Source organism: Squalius cephalus (assembly GCF_949319135.1).
Source record: "Squalius cephalus genome assembly, chromosome: 3".
Taxonomy (NCBI): Eukaryota; Metazoa; Chordata; class Actinopteri; order Cypriniformes; family Leuciscidae; genus Squalius; species Squalius cephalus.
The window spans coordinates 23,498,674-23,524,426 of NC_137124.1; the positions used below are offsets into that span (position 1 = coordinate 23,498,674).

The following is a 25,753-nucleotide window of genomic DNA, read 5'->3' on the forward strand; positions in this document are numbered from 1 at the left end:
CCACAAACGATAGGAAGGTCACAGCTGGCTGGCTGGATATTTACTGGGTTTAATGGAGAAGGTCTGTTCAAGAGGTCCTCGAAATGCTCTGCCCATCTATGCTTTTGCTGTTCTATCCCTGGAATAGCTTTTCCTTCTCTGTCTCTAACTGGCCTCTCTGTTTGGCTGAATTTACCTGATACCTTTTTGATGTTTGTATACATCTCTCTCATGTTACCATTTTGAGCCACATCTTCTGCCTCTGCTGCCAGTGCCTCCATGTAATTTCTCTTGTCTGCCCTTATACTCCGCTTTACTATTCTGTTTGCTTCTGTATACTGCTCTTGGGCCTTGGCTTTTCTAGCACGTGTGCGGCTGCTGTTTATTTCTGCCTTCTTCCTTTTCCTCTCCTGGATCTTTTCTAAGGTCCCCACTGTGATCCATTCTTTTTGCCCCTGCTTCTTGTTACCTAGCACTTCCTTACATGTTGATGTTATTGCCTCTTTAATGCTCTGCCATTTTTCATCCATGGTCTTTCTGTCGATCCGCTGCTGTAGGATCTGGGCCTTTTTAGAGAGTGTGCTTCGAAACACTTCTAGCCTGGCTGTTTCTTTCAGAGCACTGATGTTGTACCTCTGGCGTTGACTGGATTGCCCTGTCCAGTTCCGCCTCAGCTTAAGCTTCATGCGGGCGCCCAGGAGATGGTGGACGGATGCAACATCATTACCAGATGAATCATTGAATCACTACTGAATCATTACTGCCATACAAAAATACATTTTATTTCTAAAAATATTTAACATTTTTACATTATCAAAATAGAAAGCATTAATGAAAACATCTTGGAAGTCTATAAGCCTATTTCAAAAATATTGTAGGTTATTATTCTCATTTGCCTCAAACTGATTTACAGATGTGCCTAACAGGGACTTCAGGCAGAAAAAAAGAGCACATGTAAATCGCATGCTTTCTGTGATCTTATTCTAGATTAATCATTTTGAGAAATTATCTCCAATCAAATTGTATTGGGAAACCCAATGTGTCCCCTTATGAAATAAAGTATTGTACAATGCAAAGGAGCCAGGGTTCATAAATCCTGAGTAGGTTTAACTCTTGTTTGTTAGTTCACATCTGGACACTTCAATGGAATTTCATGGCAGGCGTAAATCTAGCAATTATTACAAAACCATCACTAAAGCTTTTTGTGTAGAGTATTGTGTCTAGTCAATTTCAGTAACAGCAGTATAAAGCTAAGAAGATGCAGGACAAGTCTGTTCCTCTGTATTTCTGATTTGGCATAAAGACAGATCCAGCAGGGCAAGTTCACTGATCTCCTGTAACAGGACATAGAGGTTTGGTGTTCTGCTCTGTCTGAACTTCCTCTCCTCCCTGCTCAGTTTGGACTTCCTCCCCTTCTCTTCCTCTGCCTGGAGTGAGGCCTCTTCTGCCCAGCGCACCACTTCCTGAACCAGCTCAGACCGACCTCGACCAGCTGGCTGGGACTCGGGTTGCACGGCGCAATGAGGCTTGTTCCTGATAAGCTGCAGACACAAGCTGTCGGCATGGGAACGAGATGGTTCTACAGAGATACGAACCTGTGGAGGAAGACAGACACAAGAGGATGAAGAAAAAACTGCAACAAGCAAATATCTATGACAGTCCAAATAAAGGTACCACAAACAATGTGATTTTTTGTTGTTTGCTGGGAATTTACTTACTGTAATGTGGTTGAAGAGGTAAAAGGTATGAGTTCCAGTGCTGGTGCAGGTGCTGATCCTGTCAGGGTATCTCTGCAATGTCCCAGCCTTCCACTCGCATCTTCCATCTTCATCGACACTGACCACCTGACCCTCTCGATCCTTAAGGTACACAGCTCCCTTCAAACCATACCTGTGTGAACAGGTTACATGATAAGTGTTACAGCAGCTTGACATCAAACATCATGTCCTTTTTGCTATTCCAACATGCTATTTTTGGTGTACACTGCCATTCAAAAGTTGGGGTCAGTAAGATTTTTTAATACATTTATTCAGGATGCATTAAATTAATAACTTTTAAAAATGAACACTTTTACAATGTTACAAAAGATTTCTATTTCAAATAAATGCTGTTCTTTTAAACCTTCTATTCATCAAAGAATCCTGAAAAAATGTATCTCAGTTTCCACCAAAAAATATTAAGCAGCACAACTGTTTTAAACATTGATAATAAAAGGAAAATTCATTTGCATCACAGTAATAAATTAAATTTTAAAATATATTAAAATAGAAAACATTTACTTGAAATTGTAACAATACCATTGTGCTATTTTTGATCAAATGAATGCAACCTTGTGAGCATAACTGCGTTCACACCGTCAAAATTCGCTCTGGCTGCCCTGCCAACAACGCCGTAGAAAGATTTGTGGACGCTCTGACATAGATCGAATACTTGGTCTTTTTTTAAACTTTATTTAAAGGGGCAGCAAAGCAAACACGTTAACCTCATGGAATCTTTTAAATGTGAAAGTAAGAAATTGATAGATGGAAAGAACTTAACAATTATAGAGACATGTTTTCTAACGAAATAAACCAATTAAAAGCCATTTGTGTGGTGTGGCTTTTGTGTTCATGGTAAAGTGCTAATTTGCATTCCCGCTGAAACAAGCGTTCTAGCATGAAAATGTTGCCTATAAATAGTGTTGCGCGCCATCTTATCAAATTCACATGATCAACCTCTCCTCCATTTTGCTTGGGAACTAATGTGGTCGGAACCAAAGTTTACAGGACTGCGTTCTCTGGAATCCTCCAGTGGAGGACTTCTACATTCCAACTGGTTGCCGCCGAATCGTGCCATAGCTCATTACCATAAAGTTGACCAGACTTCAACTCTCCTTGACGCCCACACCGTACAAGACGCACCGCACCGCCCTCACCGGAGCTCGCCACCAGCTCACATTGAAAATGAATGACTTCTGGCCACTTTGACGCTCTAGCCGGCGGCGGTGTGAACGCACAGTTAGATACTTATTTAAAAAAATAAAAAAAAAATTAATAAAAATCTATCCATTCCAAACTTTAAATGGTAGTGTATACTTTTTTGTTTAACATTTTGTCTACACCATGTTCAAAACAAAGAAATATTCCATAAGTGGGTCATTACTGTGGTACGAAGGCAAGAAAACCATTAGCTCGGACACCATAGATCACAGCATCAGCCACACAGCGCTCATCTGTGTTGGAGTCTTTATCTCTAAAGTAGAGGCACTGGAAGAGCTCTGTGGACTGCTTCTGTGCGTGCTGCGCTGCCTGTCACACAAACAGAGAGTTCGAGAAGTGTTGCTGTAATTTCCCAGAAAATCATTACTATTTTACTGTTAAAATATTGACACAAAAGCTAATGGCCCCACTTACTCTGTTTTTATTGTTGATTTGTTGAGCCAGCTCCTCAAGTTCTTTGTTACTGGCCAAAGCTTTGCTTAGTGATCCTTCCTTCTCCAGCTGAACGGCAGCCATGAGCAGCCGGTGAACTAACACATCAGCATAGCGTCTGATTGGAGAGGTAAAGTGAGTGTATCGATCCAGTGCAAGACCTGAAAACAACATGAACAGCAAAACATGATTTATAACAGCTTCAACCTTTTAGTTCTAGCACGCAAATATACCAAAATTGTCACTATGTCTATGGAGGTTTTAAATCACGGTAGGATTTTTATTCATACTATTTATTGCTATAAAAATGAAAAATCTGTTTAACATCAGTAATTTGTAATATTTATATCATAAATAATGAGAGAATGAAAAGCATTTACCATAGTGATAGTACTGTTCCTCTGGACAGGCTCCTGTAGAGAAGTAAAGGGCATTAGACATCGCCTGTGTGGCCATCATTTTCAGTAACCTGTTCACCAGGGGGTCCTGAGGATCCACAGCTCGCTCCAGAGAATCAGCCAGAGCCCTGTTTGACCTAGTTTAAACAATGCAGACAGACACATGAATATACATGCATGTGTTGATTTATTTATACTTATTTCTATTTGTTCTATTTTTATTTATATATACACTACTGTTTAAAAGTTAGGGGTCAGTATTATTGAAAGAAATAATACTTTTATTCATTAAGGATGCATTAAATTGATCAAAAGTGACAGAAAAGATAATGTTACAAAAGATTTCTATTTTAAATAAATGCTGTTCTTTTGAACTTTCTATTCATCAAAGAATCCTGGGGGGGAAATTATCACACTTTCCACAAACACTTTTAGCAGCACAACTTTTTTCAACATTTATAATAAGAAGAAATGAAAGAAATAAGAAATATTTGAATGATTTCTGAAGGATCATGTGACACTTGGGAGACTGAAAATTTACCATCATAGTAATAAATAAAAATTTTAAATATACTAAAATAGGAAACGGGTGTTTAAATGGTGATAATATTTTACAATATTACTGCTTTAATGTATTTTTCATCAAATAAATGTAACCTTCATGAGCATAAGAGACTTCTTTCAAAAACATAAAAAAAAATAAAAAAATATGAATAAATTGTCATTAACTTTACCTTGTATCAATACTGAAGCCATGGGCTTTGGCACTGTCGATTAGCTGATTGAAGAACTCCTGTTTGGGTGGTGGGTGATGACGCAGAAGAGCTTGATGTGGAAAGCTCTCCTGTATCTTGCGTGCCACCCAGTGGTTGGCATAGATCATGCACTCTGCCACAGTCTCATGAACCTCCAGAGGCTGTTTGGGCACAAGGGCTGTAATGTTCTTCTCCTCATCCAGCTGAGCCCTAACCTCCACCCCCTCCAACTCCAGGGCACCACCCTTATCTCTCTGTGCCCGGAGGTGCCTGGCTACCCTCGTCAGGGTCTCCAGGGCCAGCAAGAGCTCAGCCAGTTTCTGGTCCCGCTGCGAACTCTTGAGATGGCCTAGCTCAGGCACCTCGACCTCCTCGCCGTTCAGCAGGCTCTGGGCCAACTCATAGTAAAGCTGATAGGAGGAGCGAATAAGAGTGCGACCATACCAAACCGTACACAGATTCAGAGTCTCAGCATCCAGCTCCCACAGCACACTCATGGCATATCTGGAACAAATTACAGAGCGATTCCTTATACTGTAATACAGACAGAAAATCCACAGATTCTGTTTATCTGAAAATGCCAGCTGCATATTAGGGCCACTTTCAAAGTGTCAAATAGCAGGGAAAGGTTTGTGTTACTCACCGGTCCACTCCTCCAAGGAGGGAGCACAGGTCAGCACTCAACACCGCTGGCAGCATGTCATACCTCCGGTCAGCAAGGTAGTAAGTGGTTGCCCTGTGTTTAGAAAAGAGAGCTGAATTCATTTAATTCAAGGCTGCATTTATTTGATCAAAAATACAGTAAAAACTGTACGTTTGTGAAATTATATTTCAATTTAAAATAGCCGTTTTCTATTTAAGTGTATTTTGAAATGTAATTTATTGCTGTGAAGGCAAAGCTGAATTTTTATTCAGTCTCATAACATTTCTTATAATTATTTCTTATTATGCTGCTCATTTTTTTATGGAAACCGTGATCAATATTTTTAAGGATTCTTCAATGAATAGAGAGATCAAAATGTATTTGCATTAGAATAAAAAAAAAAAACTTTACATTATTGTCTTTACAGTCAATTTAATGCATCCCTGCTAATTTTTTTTTTTTTTTTTAAATCATACTGACCCCAGTGTACAGTGTGGTAGTGTATGCAACTTATTTAATTGTTTGGACTAGTTACCATTATATTATATGCTATAAAAGTATTTCAATATTTATAAATGTACATTCACCATAGACATTTGATAAACATATAAATCATTATTCCTCTTAATTAGTAAGTGTGACAAAAAACATGACATTAAACAAATATAACAATGTGTCATATTAATTATATTAAACAATAATATACTCTCAAATATATATCAATAATATACTCTCAAATATATATCAATCCACCGCTAATTAAATAACTGGCAAATCTCCATACCTGGACCGTGCCTCTAGGTCTGTAAGAGAGCCCTCCTTGACAAAGTGAGTGACATCAGCAATGTGAACACCCAGCTCTAACCGTTTCCCCCCAGGCAAAGTCCGTACAGACAAGGTGTCATCCACGTCCTCACAGCCTTTAGGATCGATACTGAACACCAGATGTGTGTCTCTCAGGTCCCGTCGAGAGGACACCTCACTGCTGTCCATCTGCCACGGGTTCTCCTCTGTGTTAACTGGCATCTCTCGCAACTAAAGAGACATTCAAAAACAAAGATTTTATGGGAATACACCTTGTACCTTTCTGGAAGGTCTACTATTGGGGATTTACATTTTTAGTAGGTCAAAAATCACAGTTTATACATTTGAAATGACTCAACCCAGATGCTGACACTATGACCTCACCTGTGCCTCTGAGAATGGTGGCACATGGATGCAGTTCTCCACCAGAATGGTCTGAATCTCAGTCTCCAGCTCACCTGCTTTCCCCAGAACCCTCACACAATGACCATTTGGGTAGACAGAAGTACTCTCCCACGAATCCAGACGCACAATTACTCTTTGGTCCTACACAGAGAAGCGTGCCAGATGAACAAGACTCATACTACCATTCAAAAGTTTGGGTGAAGATTTTTAAATGTTTTTAAAAAAAAAAAAGTCTCTTATGCTCACCAAGGCTGCATTTAAATGATACAAAAATAAAATAAAAACAAAACAGTAATATTGTGAAATAATATTACAATTTAAAATAACTGTTTAATATTTTAGTATTTTTTAAATGAATTCAAAAACCAGTTGTGCTGCTTAATATTTTTGTGGAAACCGTGATAAAAATTTTCAGGATTCTTTGATGAAAAGAGTTCAAAAGTACAGCATTCTTTTAGGAAAAAATCTTTTGTAGCATTATAATTATCTTTACTGTCACTTTTTTTGATTAATTTAATCCTTGCTAAATAAAATTATTAATTTCTAGTTGTTCAGTCATTCATTTCTAATTTCAGGAGTGTACTAAGTCTACTAAAGGTTTGAGTGTTAACAAAGGGTGTAAACAACAATATAAACATTACTTTACACTTGCTGCAACAAGATCTGCTATTCTAGCCTTAATGCGCTTAAAATACTGAATTATATCTCCACCTGCAGTGCCTCAGCCTGCTGTGTGCTGATACGGATTTTAGGTATGCGGTAGTCCCATGGAATGACCAGAATCTTCTGTGAATTTCGGCTCTGGGACTGCACCTCCTCGAGAGGAGGAAATGTCACGACGTAGTCTCTCCAGTTCCTCTGCAGAATACCCACCACCCTGCCTACAGAAAAGAGAGGAGAGAGTTAAAAACAGCCACAACTTATACAGCTATCAATCTACAGTGAGGTTAAAAAACCTACTGAAACTTTGGGAATGTTCTCATTTGAACAAGACATTTTCTTTACAAGACATTCATATACAAGAATTAGTGATTAAAAAATCTATTAAATTTGAAAAATTATATATTGATAGATTGTTATGATCTCTACATCTGTGTAGTTCTTTGTCATAAATGCAGTTTACATAATATATGATGCAGGAGCAATTCAACACGGTTTCCCATCCACTGTAAAATTTGGGCTTATTTATTTATTTTTTATTTTATGAAATTCCTTTTACCTAAATGGAGACTGTGTGACTTTTCATACTCTTGTTATACTTCATACTTCAGTGCAATAAAATTACTGAAATTTGTTATAATATTCATTTTATAATAAATCCAAAAGCAAAACACGCAAAACGAACTATAAAAGGGAGTGATGAATGGTCCTCTGCTTCTATCTACTGGTTATATTGGTAATTTCATGTCATTTTCAAGTGTGTTTGTTTTCCATCAGGTGACAGAAATCCTGGTACATTTTCCATGTTATCTCCATGAATGAAAATGAGCAATGTAGATCTTCTTTAAAGTTAATTTTACTGCACAAATGTAGAGTTTAAAAATGTGTGTTTTTTTTTTTTTTTAATATATTTTACATATTGCCAATCTAGACAATTACAGTAATATAAAGTTTGTCTATATTAATGAATATTAGCTGGTCATTTAAAATGCTTAGAAATTAATTCAATATTCAGGGATTAACTTGATAGGTCTATAAATGTACTCTTTGTACAACTTTCACTTGTAATGGAGTAATATTTGACCACTAGTATCTGTACTTTCACTCAAGTGATAAAGTTGTTTACTTTGTCCACCTCTGCTTATGTGCTTACCTGTGGGCAAGGGCTGACTCTGGGTGTCCTCCTGTGCCCGCTCCTCCCCTTGACCTTCTGTAAGCGCCATAGTCCTGCCCTTCCACTCATTACGGGGCAACAGCTCTATGACAACCACATCTCCATGCACCGCCCGGTTACGATGCTTCGCTCCACTGATCAGCACATCACTGTTTAGCTCTAACAACACAGAATCACACAGGCAGGGTCAAAGGTAAAAGACCATAAAACCATCAATACCAATAAGTGTCAGTAATCAGAAAAATTTGAACGACTGATTAAAGTATGTTGATAACAACCTGTACTTTTGCTGGCTGAACCCTCATAACGGACAAAGGCTTCATGCTGTGCTCGATGTTTGTTCACACTGAGGTTGCCCTTAAGGGGGAGAGAGCTGGTTGGAATGTATCCACCAAAAAAAGAGATCTGAAAAACAGGAGTATCTCTGAGAGGCACTTACCTGGATGTACCTTCCAGATTTTATACCAGCCTCCAGCACCTCCGCAGGCAGGTGTTCAGAGTACACCTTCTCTGCTCCCTCACTCTCTCGCTCTTGAAGGGTCTGAGCAATGGAGTTGTACAGATCATGGGCGGCCTGCAGGTCCGGACAGAAACTTAACAGGTACTCCTACAGAAGAGTTCAATGGTGTTACTAATGGACAAGTATGTTGATCTCATTTAATGCACTTAAAATCTGGATTACTTTGTGAAATGCAGAACAGTCGAAACCCAGATCTTCACAATTTGTTACAAATTAAAAATATGTATGGTAAATGTATGATGATAAGCCAGTCATTATCACAAAATAAACCTTGACAGCTTGATCATACATAATCCTAGATAAATAAATGGACATTATTTTTTATTATGTGAAAAAAAGAGATTGCAGTCACATGACAAACGTGAAACAAGCACAATGATTTAGGGAATTGGTTTCCTGGCTGAGACAAAAATCAGTTATAAAATTTAGTGGTCATTAAACATATCTGACTCCAGAAAGATACTGAAAATCCAACACTACAGATTTGACAGAAAATAAAATAAAAGAACATACCCGAGTTGAGATGACATACACTCCACTGTTTAAGGCACTATATTCTGAAATAGCGTCACTATCTTCTGTAATCATGACCACTGGCCGGAGTCCAGCCAGATGATTATAGTACCAAACTGCTGCATTGTACACTTTTCTGGAAGAATCAACATAATATTCACAGATAAAAATGACTCTCCCATGAGTGACCAAATATTTTTCAGAAATATGCTTTCCTCTAATCCTGTGAAGTGCCTCGTGGAAGCAGCTTCACTTCTCAATAAGGTTTCATATAAACATTGCACTGCATGCTTCCATTGTTTATTGAAAATCAAAGTGCATTCACAGAGGAGAGATGGTTGACACAAATTAATACTCTATTTCGCTATAGTCTATTAAAGCTCCAATGTGTAATATTTTTTCACCACAAGAGGGTGCAGTTTCCAACAATAACAAAGGCGAAGCTTGATGACGCTATGAAGGAGGTGACGATGGGAGATGTCGTTTTTAATGCGTTTTCACCATCTAGCGATGTATCTAAATGGAATTAATGAATCATGATCACGGATGAGGTAATTTATTCGTTTTTGTATTACCTGTATGTCTGATCGTATTATTTTATGTCATCATAATTAATGAACTGCAAGGAACGTGAAATGTTATGCTATATTATTACAGGCATGTGGTGTAATTCATATCTATTAAAATCATCTTTACTGTAACTATTACGTTACTTGTACAATAATAAAAAAATGTATTTGCTTACCTGTCTATCAATACACTCGCGAGAGCAGAGTCTCTGTCAAGTCCAAGATTGTCGCGCAGCTCTCTCCATCTCGAAAACGCCTGGCCGATATTTATCCGAGTTTTATTCCTCCGTTTGTCACACAGTCTGCGTGTATCCGAATATGGACGCTTTCGTTTTGTTGGCACTTCAATACTCGCCAAAGAGTAATCGTGATCCATAACAGCTATAACCATACAGTCTATGGCTATATATATCACATGGAATATCACATGGTCCACACCAGAAAAAAAGGATAGTGCGGACATTGCGTCACTGAGAGGCGACATTTCTTTTCCGGGACGGACAGTTATTTAAAATCGGAATTTCTCTGAAATAAAAAATCTTTGGAGACTTTTGAGATATTGTAAGTACACAACTGGAGGAAATATATCACACTGTGCAAGTTATTTTCGGAAATTTTATTACAAAATTGTTACATATTGGAGCTTTAATACTCTCAATACTCTTTTCTCAAAGTACACAATGCATAAAAGAAAGTGTAATGCTGGATAGATTAGTCAGGACTCACCTCGTTTGCCATTTGTCCTGAGACTCACCCTTGTCTCTGGGGCAGTAGGAATATTGCTGAAACTCATTTGCAAACATCACACAATCGTGGCGAGGGTCCTTCAGTAAAGCACGCAGTCTGTTATAGTGCCTGTACAAGACAAAACAAAATGCATCTATAAAAGCAACCCCTCTCATTTTTCTGAAGGAATTATCCATTTTTTATTCACAAACAACAACACTAGAAGTGAGTGAAAAATGCACAATGTGTGACAGTAAAATAAAGTAAAACCGATGACAAAAAATAATATTTGAGAGGTCGACCTGCGTCCACGAGTGTGCTGAATAGTCTGGTAGGCTGTCTGGGTCAAAACGATCCCCTGCATCTCCCTGAACTCCAGAATCTCCAGGAAATCCCGAACCACTCCCACATCCGGAACCACATAGTGGGTCACATCACTAGACAGCACCTTCCCAACTGTTGGACCACAAAATGGTCAATATCATATTGTAAACCATTACCGTCTTATCTAAATTGTAAACGCAATATGAAAATTCACACTAATTAATTGCAGGATGAATTCCCGAACAAAAATATTTCTCACCAAAACATCAGATAGTAAATCACTGATCATTATCAGTGTAGTAGGGTGAAGAAGTGCTGCAAGGTTGCAACTTTCACAAACAAGATTTGTGACGTTTGCTTAATTACTACAAATCAACTTTAGGTTCGCACTAAACTAGTATGTAATGGTAAAGATCTGACATTATTCCAGGGGGAACGTACCGCATTTGGGTGTCACGATTTCGATTTTAAATCGAAATCGATCGAAATTAATGCTCAATCTCGATTATCGAATCAAAAAATGGAATCGTCGATCCTGCCACGCCCCCATGTCACGTCAGCTCGGCTTGCCAAGCGAAAAAAAACAACAACACACGTGTCGAAGTGCTGCCAACTCTCACGCATTCACCGTGAGACACACGCAATTGACACTATTCACACGCTCTCACGCCACACATCCATTTTCTAGTGATGGCCAGATCGAGGCCTCGTGAAGCAATGAAACAGTTGAACCAAATGTGCCATATTGTTTCGAGGCTTCGAATCAATCCGACACCCGTCTCAACGGTGACACCTAGTGGTCACTTGCAGGTGTTGATCTAAAACAACCTTGACAAGCCATTAAAAAAATGTGTTGTTTTTTTATTATTGTATTTTTCTAATATGTGAAGCTTGTAACCTATAGGCTCCTCACTGTGCATAATGTTATTTTGGTCCTGCAAAATGAATATTAATAAAAGAAATCAAGCCACAATGTCTCACTTTTTTTAGAGATTTTTTTTCAAAAATATTAATTTCTCTGCTGTGGAAGGACTTAGCCTACTTCTTTTTTTACAGATAATTTCTCCACCCTTTGAAAAAATTCTCTCACAAGGGACACTTGTTGCTGGCATGCAAAGATATTTTTTAGCTAGGACATACAAATGAGGAAAGATTACTGCTCTCTCTTTCCAGTAAGTTAGTGGATCATGAGTTCTGGGCAAATATGCATTGCTGATGTATTTTTTCACTTCCACTGTGGCATCAGCCATAGCATTGTGTGTCTCATATGTAGACCTATAAAATGTATATTCACACAATATTATATTATATTATATTATATTCACATTGAAGCTATTTTTAACATGATTGGCAGTTGTGATTGGGACATTAGATTGTAGGGCATAGGGCTATGGACTTTCTAAACAGTGTCCCAAAAGTTTGTAATTATATTTCAATTATAATTATATTTCAAACAGTGCATTGCTTAGATGGCCCAGCAGTGTCAGTTGCAGGCCTTGGGTAATGATACCATCCTCTGCACCCTGCACAATGGCAGGATGAGTGCTCCTCAAATGGCGCATCATGGATGATGTATTGTTGCAGTAGGCTAGCTGCCGATCACAATACACACATCTCACTTTATTTGGGGTTTCTAAACGGAAATGCTCCCACACCACAGATGTACGGCATCTCTATACTGCGGAGCCTCCATTTTATCTATCCAAATCTATCTATCTGTATCTATCTATATGAATCTATCTATGTATCTAGATATGTATCTATAATCTATCTATGTATCTAGATATGTACCTAGATATAATCTATGTATCTATATGTATCTACCTATAATCTATCTAGATATTTATATATGTAGCCTATCTATAATCTATCTGTATCTATCTATTAATCTAGCTGTCTATATTTATATTTATGTATTAATGTGTCACTATATACTCTGTCAGTCTCTAGCCTATCAGTCAATGTGTTGTGTAAATTTAAATGTAAGCCTAAATAGCCTAACTAATCAAATCTCACTATGTCACTATATAATAAAATCCGCTATCTCAAAATCAAACTCCCAAACAAAAACCCACGAGGTCAATATGCGTTGATTTCACTTTTATACAGATGTGCGATTGTGTGGTCTGTTCCCGAACGTGTCAATCAAACGCTGATTCGGCGGACCACACCTGATGAAACACTTAGTGAAACACTTCGAGGCTTCGTTTGGTCATAGTCACGTGACATGGGTGTTTCGAATCACGCTTCGGATCAGTGTTTCGACACATCTGCGCTTCGGGATCTCGCAAAGCTTCGGAACGACTGTTTCGCGTCAGCCATCCTTACCATTTTCTCACGCACAGAAAAATCGCGAAGCAGAGGACATGGAGACCGACAGACTAGAGCAGGTTACTTTATGATATAAAACAAATCTCAGCTCTCAGATTCTGTCAATTTTATTACGAAATTCAAACAATAAATACCGCTTTGGCGCTTGTAAATGTTACGTGACAGATCCCAAGCGCACGTGAACCGATCATCTCTACTAGCTAATAGTAAAAAACACGAACACTGTTGAAAGATACAGTACAACTTACCGAAATGTATATTCCTCATACATAATATCGATCAATCAGTGTTTTTCATCGGCGTGAAGAGGTCAATAACATAGCTGGAGAACAATTATGTCACATTTACCTCAGGAAAGCCATTTAATGACCATAATATAGGCTAGCACGTAGTTGGCAAGAAAAAAATAGCTATCGAGAGTATTTAGCTAAATGTGTTCTATATTACATATTTATTATATTTTTTACTTATATTATTAAATAAAGTTGTTATTATAATAAAAAAACGCATTATATTTAATTCTTTTTAACCTTAAATAATAGCCTACTACCAGCTGATTGGGGCTCTCTGTATGTTTACAGCATTAGGTGAGTTGTTTTTTTTCTTGAGACAAATTAACGCTTATCTTGTGTAGCCTACCTAATATTTATCCAAATAAGTCCATATTAAATCAAATCACAATAATTGAATTGAATTGAAATAATAAAAAAGCGTAGCTTACCAGAAATTGTACCATGTATACATTGTAACATGTTGTCACTAAACCTAATAAAATTCAGTTTAGTTACTAAAATGTTAGTGACAATCACAATACACTTATTGTGATGCAATTTTTTTTACAATCAAACAAATCGAGAATCGAATCGAACCGTGACTTTAGAATCGAAAATGTAATCGAATCGAGGATTTGGAGAATCGTGACACCCTTAGCATTTAGTCACCAGCAATGAGAATTACTGTACAAAGTAAGATTTTCTGAATCAATGTAAGTTAACATTTCCTAAAGCTATAGCCTAGTTCAGTGTAGAAGGTAGAAATGTATTATTTTAAGATGACCTCTTGTTAGTATACTGATGCGTTCACCATAAAAAAAATTAACTACACATTTCATGTAGTTTGTATTGTTTGGCTGTCTCATGTCATGCTCCTCTTCTTACCGTTGTGACAGTTCGCTTGACAGAAGGAGCTTCCACACGGCACCTGCTCCCTCACATAATGCTCCCGAACCACACGGACCTTTCTACCCTTTGAGCTGTTCAAATGTAAAACCTTCTCGGTTTTAATCATGACCGGATTATGCATAATAATCTAAAGTTAGAGGTAACGGTAGCATTCAAAAACAACAGTCAGGAGCCTCAATTCTTCTTTGCCGTTTATCATCAAGATGAGTTTATTTTCGAAATGAATCCGCGCCATCTACAGGACTGGAAGACGAGTGATCTATCAGTCACAGAGACACATTTATTTTAAATCATTTTTATTATTTATAATAAACTGAGAACCTACTGTCATGTTAATTCTCTATTACATTTTTGAAAACTATAAAAATTCTTCACATATTGTAGGCTCAGAAGAAAGGTATTAGACCTGTGTCAGAAAATTCTTCCCCCAGTTAACTGACATAATCTTGATCTTCTAGACAAAAACATAGTGTGCATAGAGAAGTTGTGTCATAATGCTGGTCATTTCACACCATCTTGCATATAGCAACATAAACATTCAGAAATGAAGTTTGGTTTTGATATGATACAATCTTGTTGACTTAAGAAGATCAAAGAACAATTAGAAAAAAGCAGACATACAATCCAATGCTTTCCAATATCAACAAAACTGCCCAGTATATACATTTTCTTCAGAGGGCATATTACAGAAATCTTCTATCTTAAGTTTTAAGATAAGATCTGTCAAGACAAGTTCATTTAGAATTTTTTTATTACAGAAGCAAATCTTAACTTGATTTAGGATTCTTATTTCTTATCCTATCTTACAAAATCTTATCTTATCTGTAGTTAAGAAATCTAAAATAAAATAGGTGTGTTTTTAATTAAGCGCTGCAAAAAGAGAAGGTTTGATAAGCTTGGTAGGAAAGGCAAAGCCTATCACTATATTTTATGGGAGGCTGTAATTATCAGTGCATCATTTAGGTGTTCAAAAAAGTCTTCCCACCATCAAACATCGCTGTTCTTCATCTTGTATCATGTGTGATAAATGTGATGCCATTGTCAGACAGGACTATTGTAATGGGATTTTTTCAGTTGGCTTTCAAATAATTTTGAAGTTAGGACACAGTGGGGTTGTCCTAAAGTGAAGAATGCTTCTGTAATACCCTTTTCCTAACCGTAGTTAGATTATGCACAAGAAATATAATTCTGCAGCTTTTATCCTAAATGGGATTCTAACTGATTTGTTACCAAACAGAGATCTTTCTGTAATATGTCCCCACATTTTGGTTCCTTAAAACATCCAAACAAAAGACACTACTTAAAATTAAAAACGTTTTTGATTGTTCGGTTATGTAAAATTGCCTTGCGATTGATTTGGCAAATCACTTTAAAATGACAATAATTTCTTAATTATCCTTTTGTGTTCACATGCGTGCAACAATTAAATAAAGAGTCTTTGGCATCAGAGATTTGTTCTTATTGTGACCGTCCCTGTGGAAAGTTGGTCATCTGGATGCTGTCTCCTTGTAGTCCTGGATTGTAGTAACCAAGTCCATCAAACCTCAGTTCTAGTGGCTCACTGTTATCCAGTCGGAGAACTTTGAAAGGATGAGACAAAACAATTTAAATAACATCATGGAGGAAAAACGATTCTGTATTATGTTCATAGAAGCCCTTACAGGTATTCAAATGGATCCCGGTTCAAAGTGATGCAAATACTGACAGGAGAGTTTTATATTACCTGGATCAGGTGACGTCTCTTCCACCAGTTTTCTGTGTGAAAAGTCTCTTCTATTCCTTCGATTCAGGATGATAAATGCTGCCAAGGCAATGATCCCCACTACAATCCCAACGGCTAGGACGATAGCCCATGCCTGCCCTTTCTTGTTTTCAGTAGCATCTGTAATATCTGAGGATAAACCTGTAAAGACATATTACATGTTTATTGTAACAAAGACACTAACTTCTTCATCCAAAGATGTTCTCATAAAAGACCAAATTATTGACCAAATTAGAGGACAGATTGGTTTGTGGTTGCCTTTAATATGGAGTTCCTTGTTTAAAAAGTTCCTTGTAAATGGAATCAACACCATTAGATGGTGCTTTCTACAATGGTTGCTTTCTAAAAGCTTTTTATAAGCTAATTATTCTTCAACAGGCCAAACACACAAAATCTAAATATATATAATTATTCTGTATTTGTAAATAGCCAATAACCTGTTCTTTTAAAGGTGCTCTAAGCGATGTCACGCGTTTTTTAGGCCAAAACATTTTTTGTCACATCCAGCAAACATCTCCTCACTAGCTGGCTGCCTGTCACCTGAGCACACTGTAAGGCTCCACAAACGGCAAGAAAAACAAAATGGCCCAACCTGGACCACGAAACATAACAAACAGTGTTCCAGCCAATAACTGACAAGAATGACTTGGGAGTGGGGGTTGGGGGGTTAGTGCGCGTGCACATGAAGGGGGGTGTGGGGAGTGGAGGAGAGAGAAACATGAAGAGGGAAGTTGGCTAGAGGAGAGATGTCCTAACAACGAAAACGGCTAATGTTAAAATTGTATATTCTTGAGAATTTTGATATGGCCGACACACGACCAAAGAGACGACGTTCCGGTGAACAAATAACAAAGAATAGGGAACGCGCAAAGTCCGGAATTTATATCGGAAAAGCGTTCAAAAGGTGGCGAGAACTCCGCCGGCAAAAGAGCTTCCAATCCGAAATTCAGGTGGCTCTGTTTTTGCTGGACAGGTGGGTAAATCCAGTTTGGTTTTCTAAATGGTTCATGACTGTTTCAGGAAGCACGGAAGGGAGGGGGAGGGGACGGGATGAGGAGGAGGAGGAGGGATGGTCGAGCTAGCCTCCGTTTTGTTTGACAATACTTCGAACGTCAACAAGAAGTGACATCACCCAACATCGCTTAGAGCACCTTTAAGTTTAGGATGCGGTTTGGACACAAATTGGTCAGAGTTACACGAAGAGATAATGGGATTTGTTCTTTAATGTCAGGTATTCTGTCACATTGGTCCACACCTGACCTCGAAAGGAGCCCCTCCCAATATCTGTGGGGTGAACACCACTCTTATTGTGAGGGAAGGTGAGGTGTCAGTAACTAGACACTCTGGCCCAGAGCAGAGGACAAACAAAGCCCGAAACCCAATCCAACACAGAAGAACAGCAAATATGGCTTTTATGACTGAATTGAGAAGCTGAGAATAAAGGTTAGCTTGAGGGATGAAATTAAAAGATTTGTGATCTTTGTGAACTATGGAAACGAAGAGAGAAACAATGCTTATAAAAGGTCAAAACACTATCAGTGTCCCAGATTTGTAGTGTGCTTTGTATTTACGGTTTAACTAAAATATTTTTGCCATATACACTACTGTTCAAAGGGATTGGGTCAGTAAGATGTTGTTGAATGAAGTCTGCATTTATTTGATCCAAAATAAAAACAGTAAAGTATAAAAAGAAATATTGTAAAATATTATTAGAATTTAAAATATTTGTTTCTCTATTTGAATATATTTTAAAATGTAATTTATGATGCAAAGCTGAATTTTCAGGATCATTACTCCAGTCTCCAGTGTCACATGATCCTCCAGAAATCATTCTAATATGCTGATTTGCTGCTCAAGAAACATTTCTTATTATCAGTGTTGAAAACACTTTTGATCAAGCATTTCACTTCTGATCAATTTAAATTGTTAAAGGTATTCATTTCTTTAAAAAAAAAAAAAAAAAAAGATCTTGCTGACCCCAAACTAGTGTAATTACAAATATCTCATGACAAAACTCTTCGGTCGGCCATCAAATGAAGCTTGCTCTTTGGTATAAACACTGATTATTAATGCTTGATTGATGCTAATTTGTGAGTCTAACCTCTTTCAGAATTATCTTTGTTGTCAAAAGGTCCGGTCAGGTTTGCTCCTGTGTCCTCACTGTCTGAGGCAGGTGTTGTGATGTCCTCAGGGATGGCAGGTGGAATCACTGGTGTTGTTGTTCCGTTTACTGGTGGTTCAGTTGGACTCACTGTAGTTTCGTACTGGACGCTCCCATCTTTTGTGGTGTTGGCCGGACTCTTAGTAGTGCTGTTGGTGGGTGCATCGTCTGAGGGCAAATATGCAGAACCCGTTTCGTCAAGGCTGCTCTCTGTTGTGGTAGTCTCGGGTTTTGGACTGGTATATGTGTCATTAAGAGCAGATTGATTTGTGTGCTCCGGCTCTGGTGTGGAGGTATTTGTGGCTGTCTCCTGGGTCTGTGTTTCATTGGATTCCGCTGAAGATTCCGCTGAAGTATCTGAGAGCTCAGAACTTGAATTAAGTGCAATCATAGGAGGTGGCGTTGTAGAAATGGGTCCGCCAGAACTGGCTTCCTCTGTGTCATTGTCCCTGTGATCAGGGGTTTGATACAGTTCTGTGGAATTCTGCATTTGTTCGTCTCCTTCACGAATATAAATTGAGCCAAATGATTGTGCTTCATCATCTGAACTGCTCTCCATATTTTCTCCCATTGGAACAGATGGTTGAACAGGTGGTTTCTCACTAGATGACAGTGTTTCGTTGTTGTTCACTGCCCCATTATCTCTTATCCATTCATCAGGTATCTCAGTGGATACGTGTTGGAATGTCTGAAGTATCAAGAGGAGTGTAAGTATGACGCCCAGTGGCAATTTCATGTTGGGTTCTTCTACCTGCCAAAATGAGACACATTACTGAGAGTGTGTAGAGTGAATGTGCATATGACAGAAAACACTTTGGTCTCACTTAGGATAAATTCTCAAGACCAACAGCGGAAAAAAGAGCAACAATGTTTCACTTTTTTAACTGTGAAAAAAGTTTTATTAAATATACATTACCGCTATAAATGCTGGCATCAATCAAAAGGCGAATTCTCATAAAATAATCAACATTTGGGAAAAAAAAAAGCAAATCCTAAGATGTCTCTCCTCTACAAAATGAAAGTGTTCTTCAGTCTTTATTTCTCAGAAACCTCTGTTTAGCAGCCCTTTGTTCCTCTCCCATGAGTCCTTTTCACTGAAGTGTATCTAAGCCCTCTTGATGCAAGTGTAATGTACACCATTCAACCATTTCACTGCATTGTAATAACAGGAGGTGAGCACACAATATTCTGTATTCTGTGTCTGGTATACAAATTACACACCCAAACTATATTTAGATATACATTTTGAGTGAGATTATAACAAAACAAAAAAGGACAAAGTGACTCTCACACAAATACTTATACAAAAAAAGTACAAAACATAATTTATACATTGATGAGATATAGAAGTGGCATAATGTCGATAATTGATATCTATATTTCATTTTAATGTGTTGTTGAACAGACACACCCACACTTAACGTATGACTAACTGGGTAACTATTACTATTCATACTATTCATAGCTATTCCTGTTTGGCCAGTTTATGCCAACCACCAACAAAATGCAATTAGCAGTGATACTATTACAGAAATGAAATGGAAAGAGTATTTGGGTTCACATTACTGACCTTTTTTGTGTATTTATTATATAGAACATTTAATCTGCCATGTCATATCTGAACCAGATGCTGATTGCTAGTGGCATAATTATTTTTCTCATTTACAAATATAATAAAGTTGTTGTAACACTTATTTATAACATTTCTTTGTTCTTAATTTTATGGACAATATATGAGGTATTCTACATTGTCAGTTATTATTATATTTTATGTTTGCTTGGCAATATTTCAGAGGCAATATGAAGTCAATATGAATAATTTTGTATTTTAAATATAAATATCTGTCAATTCTGCCCTCCCCCTCCCCTCCCCTCCCCAAATAATAATAATAATAATTAAAGTACATGTCCATTAAATTAGAAATGTAAAATAACACAATTTTAGACTTCTCTTTCCCTCCTTCAAACATCCTGGAGAAAAAATTATATTTATAATAATATTCTTGGAATGTGCCAAAACAAGTTTCCCACTACTGAGTATGTGGCATCTCTTATGTTCTTTAATAGTCAATAACGAGAAGAAATGTATAATTAGGCAAACGTGTTAATCTATAATATGATATATATTCCATAGGTTTGTTCAAAGAATACATTTTTGGTTCATTTATTATTAGAGGTTCATCAGCGCATTCAGAAAAAACTCATACTAATATGTCTAATTTTACTAATGGTTTTCAGGTGTTATATGTCAAACCTCCCAATGGTAATTTATTATTAGTTACTTAATCCTAATGATTTCCTTTGATGGATCAGAATTTCAATAGCCTTCATACCACTGACATCTAATACCTATTCTCCATTTTACACCAAACTAGCCCAGTCGAATGTGAAAGCAGCACAATTCCTCAATAGATTTCTATGTATTTAAAATTAAAACTGTGTACCTTACCTGAGTGCTGCCTGCTGGGCTCGGTTGAGATGATCGAGGTTGAAATAGAATCGTTTGAGAGTTCAGAGACTGTGCATCCAGAGACAAATGGCAAGGGGAGGGATCTGTCTCGCTTGTGGCTATCAGGAAACTGGCCTTTCCTGAATTTGCACCTGTAAACCACACCTTCCTGCATGCAAACAGACAAATGAAGCATTGATGTGCGTCAGCTGTAACAACGTCAATTTCCAGTCATACGTCAGGTATACATACCTCATCACTATACACACTATATCCTGGAGGTGAGTTTTGAAGACATTGAGCAAGTGAAATTCCCTGGAGGGAGGAGCACCTGACACGCTGGCTGGGCCTCTGAGCATTCCTCCCATGCCCTGTGTCCATGGCAACCCATAGGTTGCTCAGATCTGCTTTCATCCGCCCCATACCTTTACAACATTAAACATTTTGTCCATGACAAAAGACACATGCTATTTTTACATGACCGATGACCTTGTCATACATAAGGGTGGTAGTGGGGTCAAATTCTGCACTTTTACAATGTCATACTGATGGTGAAACTTTTAGGCATGTCTTTATGTGGGATAGTAGGGGGATGTTTACAGTGCTTAATCATGGGCCTGTGAACAACCTGTGAAATATCATTGGCTGGAATGAAAGTGGACAAACTGGCCAGATGATTTGTACTTCCCATATTTGCCCAGCAGAGGGTGTATTATAACTTCTTTTCAGCCCATTACATGATTTGTCTTGCATAAATTTGGTCAAAAATGCCCCTGTATGACTTTTATATTATGGGCTTTTTTGTGAAAAGCATAAATGTGTTTTTTTTATATAATATTTGTTGACTACTTTTTTGTTATGTTTAATAATGAGTTGTCTGTCAAACTATGATCCTTCACTTGCTCCCGTTTAAGCAGCTGCTGCAAATGTTAAGCTAATAAGCTTTAGTTTGTCATAAACTTCAGTAAAATGGTTAAATAGAGACGAGTATGTGTGACATACTCTGATTCATATTATGAATCAAAAATGCTTAGTCTCTTTGTATTTGCAATGCAAGTCCAGTTTTAATTCAACAAAGCAGACTAGGCCTTTCCGTACATCACTCACACAAGCTGTGTCTCAATTCAGGGGCTTCATCCTCCGAAGGCCGTATTTGAAGGCCGATTGCGTCACAGCGGCGCGACGAAGGCTGTCCGAAGGATCCTTCTAGTTGTTGCCGCCATGGTTGCCGCAGTAAACATTTTTTCCGCTAGTTGATTTCCACCCCTGTAAGTACGATTTCGGCACTCCAACACCACCAAAACATCCCTCAGACGCACAAATCCAGTGGAGAATTCGGCCTTGGGCTACTTTTGTTACACAGACCTGGCAACCCTGCCTACCGTCCTTCTTTCCCCGGCCCGGCCCGGCCCGGCCCGGCCCGCAAAGGACAGAACAAGGAACCAGCAGCAGTCAAGAGAAACGAGACCGAGAGGATGAGCTGATCGAGTCTGTTCGGGAGGACATGAAGTTGAGGCCACATTTACACATAGCCGGGTATTTAGAGAAACGAATATTTTCCCCCCTCCGTTTTCAAAAATAACATCGTGCACACAACATTGTTTTCAAAAAAGTTGTCGTTTACATCAACCCGCATAAATTCGCCTTCGAGCGCCATCATAACCTATGGGCAGCGGAGGGAGGGAGCGTAGGGAGAAGGATAAAGCCATGCAAGCCAATCAGAATCCTCAAAATCGACAACAACATATAGCACGAGCGACTTCCAGTTCCTTTCAAAACAACAGACGTTGGGAGGCAATGTACCGGCGTCTTGGAAGGAAAAGCTGCTGTAAAAATGCTGATTTTCGTGTACTCCTTCGCCTCTGCTCCTCGATATAGTTCAGCAGTTGTGTTTTGCAAATGCAAACAGGCCAAAAGCGTTTGCACAAAAGTATTTTTTTTTTATTTTTTTTTCACAAAAGTAAAAATGAGTACCACCTTAACAGCATCCATGATCAAACAGTAGCCAAACAAACTATAAACATAGGGCGCTCACATGACATAAGCATTTTCTGGCTCATAATGTGACGTTTTGAGAACCTAAAACCCCGTTTCTCCCAGTTGACACGGCAACACATAACCGGCGTTTTCAGAAATCTCCACTTTGGCCGGAGTTTTTAGAATATCTGGCCCCGTTTACACGATGGGAAAACGCAGATATTTCCCTGCGTTTTGGCCTGTCATTTACACGAAAACGCCGTTTTTATCCCTGAAAACGTGAGAGAGAGACAGAGGAGAGGAGATCGCAGGAGAGCATGGGGAGAATGAACAGATTGTTTTCCCTTCTTGACAGATTAAATAAACTTTTGCTTATGTGAATTAAAATTTGTAAATTAAACAATCGTATACTGCATACATTATTTTTATGTGAGATATAGTTTGTAAATGAAACAAAAAATAATTTCTGTGCATTGTTTAATGCAAGTTAAGAAATTATTCTGTCAGTGCATTTGTACATACAAAATAAATTGTTCTATACATTTTTACTTACAGTAGGCTACTTTTTACAACCATTTACAAGTTACGTTTAAAATACGAAAAACAAAATAAAAGTTTAAATTAACAGTATACATAAAACAGATTGTAAGAAAACATGTTTCTGTAGACTTTTATTTGAGCTGAACAGGAGATCCTGGATGGGCTGCACAATAGAGACGCTGGTAAAGCCTCAGCCGGAGGGACATCATCTGGGATCAGTGAATATTTCCACTGTCCACCAACAGGTTTGCAGGGCTGACTCAGTCGACGGCTGTCAGTCTCTGAGATGTTCTTAGAAAGAGGAGGAATAAATGAAATTAACTCACATACTCAAAAAAACAGTTAGGTTGAAGATGAGACGGCAAAGAAGTGACGTCCAAAGATGGACAATGCAGCGGCTCAGGGAATCAGAGGCTTGACAGTTGGTGATGAGACTGGACGTAGCACCAGGCTAGCTGCCAGACCAGTAGAGTCAACGACCAGGACGCAGGACAGGAACCAACACGAGACAAGACTTACAGGCCAAAACAACAAGTAATAAAAGCAAAATAAAACTGATAATGAGACTAGAGATAAATAAAAAACAATACTGAAATAACAGGATCTAGCTAAATAATTGAACAAAAGATCTAGATAAAAATAAACTAGCAAAAAGAAATAAAAGACAGTAACCTTGTAGAGAACTAAAGAGAAAAGAAATAAAAGATTAGTTAAAAAAAAAAAAAACTTGGAAGAACTAGATCAAAATAAAGACTAGAACTTGACTAAACTTAAAATCAGTAACAAAAGAAAAAAACCGGATCAAAACAAACACAAAGCTAGAACTGACAGAGAAACAAACCAGCAAAGACATGAGGGATAGAGGCACAATATAAAGGGACCAGAGCACATGAGGATCAGGTGAGCACAATTAGTGAAATGAGGACCTAAACAAGGGGGCATGTTAACAGGAAACAAGGAGGCAGGACAAGAGGAGCACATGGCAAACACAAACAAAGACAGAGCCATGTGCTCAAACATAGAAACATGAAACAAAGACAAAACAGACAAGGCTGCCAGAGCAGAACCCTGACAGAGTAACCAACATCACATTTACTTTATTTACAGTACTTTCTTGACTCTTTAAATGAGGCAACTTCTGTCAAAGCCTTTTCCATTTAACATTTTGGGCATTGGAAAATGCTGTTTGTCGAAGGTTCCTATTCAAATGAATAAAATGAAATTGAGCCATAAACTGCCCCTGGAGAACAAAAGCCTGATGCCCACAGGCCAGACTATTAAACTATGGTGGCTTCATATCATAAAGCTACAGCACACTAGTTGTCAAGCTCTGACTTCACAGAAAGCACTTTATTTATGGAAAACTGAATAAAACTAAATAAAATATAAATTGATCATTGCCATGACAACATGGTCAAATGCTTATCCAAGGAAACTGTTGGATCAGTGAAAGCAGTTATATTTTTTACAATTTATTTGGGGCCTCCTGAAATTTGAGACCTCATGGAGGAGCGGTGAACTGTATTTGACTGGAGGAACCTGATGGATGGTGAGGTAACAGACTTATGCAGTGACAGTGTTAAATGTGAATAATTACAATACTACATGAAATATGATTAGCAGCTGGACACTGAGAAAGCATGAACATCATGTCCATGAGTAATGTTTTATTATACTGGAAGAACCAAGCCAAACAATAAAGCCATCATTCCCTTAAGGTTTTTAATGGTTTACCAGAAGTTTTACTCAAACTTTTTTTTATATTAATGGAAGCCAAAAGAAGATGGTTTAAATAAGGCAATATTTCTTGAGCATCGGTAGAATGTTTTGTTCTATCAGATTTTTCTGAGTAACAAGCCTCTGGGATATCTTGCAGTTTTCAAAATTGATGAGATTAGATTAGATAATTTTGATGTAGCCGAACCAACCAGTCTCGTTAATTTGTAACTTTCTTTTTTTGTGACACTGTCTTAGATTCAGACAGTGAAGGGAATGTTTAATGTTAGTATCATTTCTTATACCAACCAAACAGTTATGAAATGAGCAATTATATTAATAAACCTCTGCAGGCAAGTTAATGCAACCCTATATGACTTTTTTCTTCTTTACAACCCAAAATAGCCTATAAGTTTTAACTCTAAATCTTGAAAGACATGTTACATAAGGGTGAATAAATTATGTCAGAATTTTTTTTTTTTTTTTGGGGGGGGGGGGGGGGGGTCTTTAATATGTAAATGTTTACTGTTATGTCCTAGCCTAGAAATCTAGACGCACCCTAGCGGCAGCTAAATGTATTTTGCAGCCAGGGTAGTCTAGCAACTCTCCGTTGACTTTCGAGCTGCAAAAACCTAAATTGGGTCAGGCCAATCACATCGTGTATAGAGTAAGCGGGGCGGGCTTAACATAATGACGGCAGAGTTGCGACGGTTCCCTGCTACTTGAAAACTTAAGAATGAAGGCTGCTGCTTCAGG

General features: G+C 38.0%; 2 protein-coding genes across 2 annotated transcripts; both read right to left on the reverse strand.

Moving 5' to 3' along the window:
- Positions 1–738: 738 nt before the first annotated feature.
- On the reverse strand, positions 739–14,589 carry dis3l (DIS3 like exosome 3'-5' exoribonuclease). Its single transcript, XM_079865758.1, has 17 exons — positions 14,369–14,589; positions 10,859–11,012; positions 10,557–10,685; positions 9,262–9,397; positions 8,668–8,835; positions 8,507–8,585; positions 8,208–8,387; positions 7,106–7,275; positions 6,374–6,535; positions 5,970–6,220; positions 5,186–5,278; positions 4,522–5,046; positions 3,770–3,924; positions 3,372–3,550; positions 3,121–3,266; positions 1,698–1,869; positions 739–1,574 (listed from the first exon to the last, which is right to left on the reverse strand). Exons 1-17 carry the CDS (start codon positions 14,511–14,513, stop codon positions 1,230–1,232), a joined length of 3,189 nt encoding a protein of 1,062 aa, XP_079721884.1. The 5' UTR covers positions 14,514–14,589; the 3' UTR covers positions 739–1,229.
- Positions 14,590–14,993: 404 nt separating this feature from the next.
- On the reverse strand, positions 14,994–21,149 carry LOC307155206 (uncharacterized protein). Its single transcript, XM_079865759.1, has 5 exons — positions 21,017–21,149; positions 20,765–20,933; positions 18,256–19,066; positions 16,116–16,295; positions 14,994–15,972 (listed from the first exon to the last, which is right to left on the reverse strand). Exons 1-5 carry the CDS (start codon positions 21,130–21,132, stop codon positions 15,851–15,853), a joined length of 1,398 nt encoding a protein of 465 aa, XP_079721885.1. The 5' UTR covers positions 21,133–21,149; the 3' UTR covers positions 14,994–15,850.
- Between the last annotated feature and the right edge of the window lie 4,604 nt (positions 21,150–25,753).

Excerpts from the sequence above, each read along its gene's own strand:
- dis3l (XM_079865758.1), bottom strand. The coding sequence starts at position 14,513 with ATGCATAATCCGGTCATGATTAAAACCGAGAAGGTTTTACATTTGAAC. Across the intron at positions 11,013-14,368 it reads TCAAGCGAACTGTCACAACG|TTGGGAAGGTGCTGTCTAGT; the intron begins GTAAGAAGAGGA and ends GTGGTCCAACAG. Across the intron at positions 5,047-5,185 it reads CTCCTTGGAGGAGTGGACCG|ATATGCCATGAGTGTGCTGT; the intron begins GTGAGTAACACA and ends AATTTGTTCCAG.
- LOC307155206 (XM_079865759.1), bottom strand. The coding sequence starts at position 21,132 with ATGGGAGGAATGCTCAGAGGCCCAGCCAGCGTGTCAGGTGCTCCTCCC. Across the intron at positions 20,934-21,016 it reads ATAGTGTGTATAGTGATGAG|GAAGGTGTGGTTTACAGGTG; the intron begins GTATGTATACCT and ends GTTTGCATGCAG. Across the intron at positions 16,296-18,255 it reads CAAAGATAATTCTGAAAGAG|GTTTATCCTCAGATATTACA; the intron begins GTTAGACTCACA and ends ATGTCTTTACAG.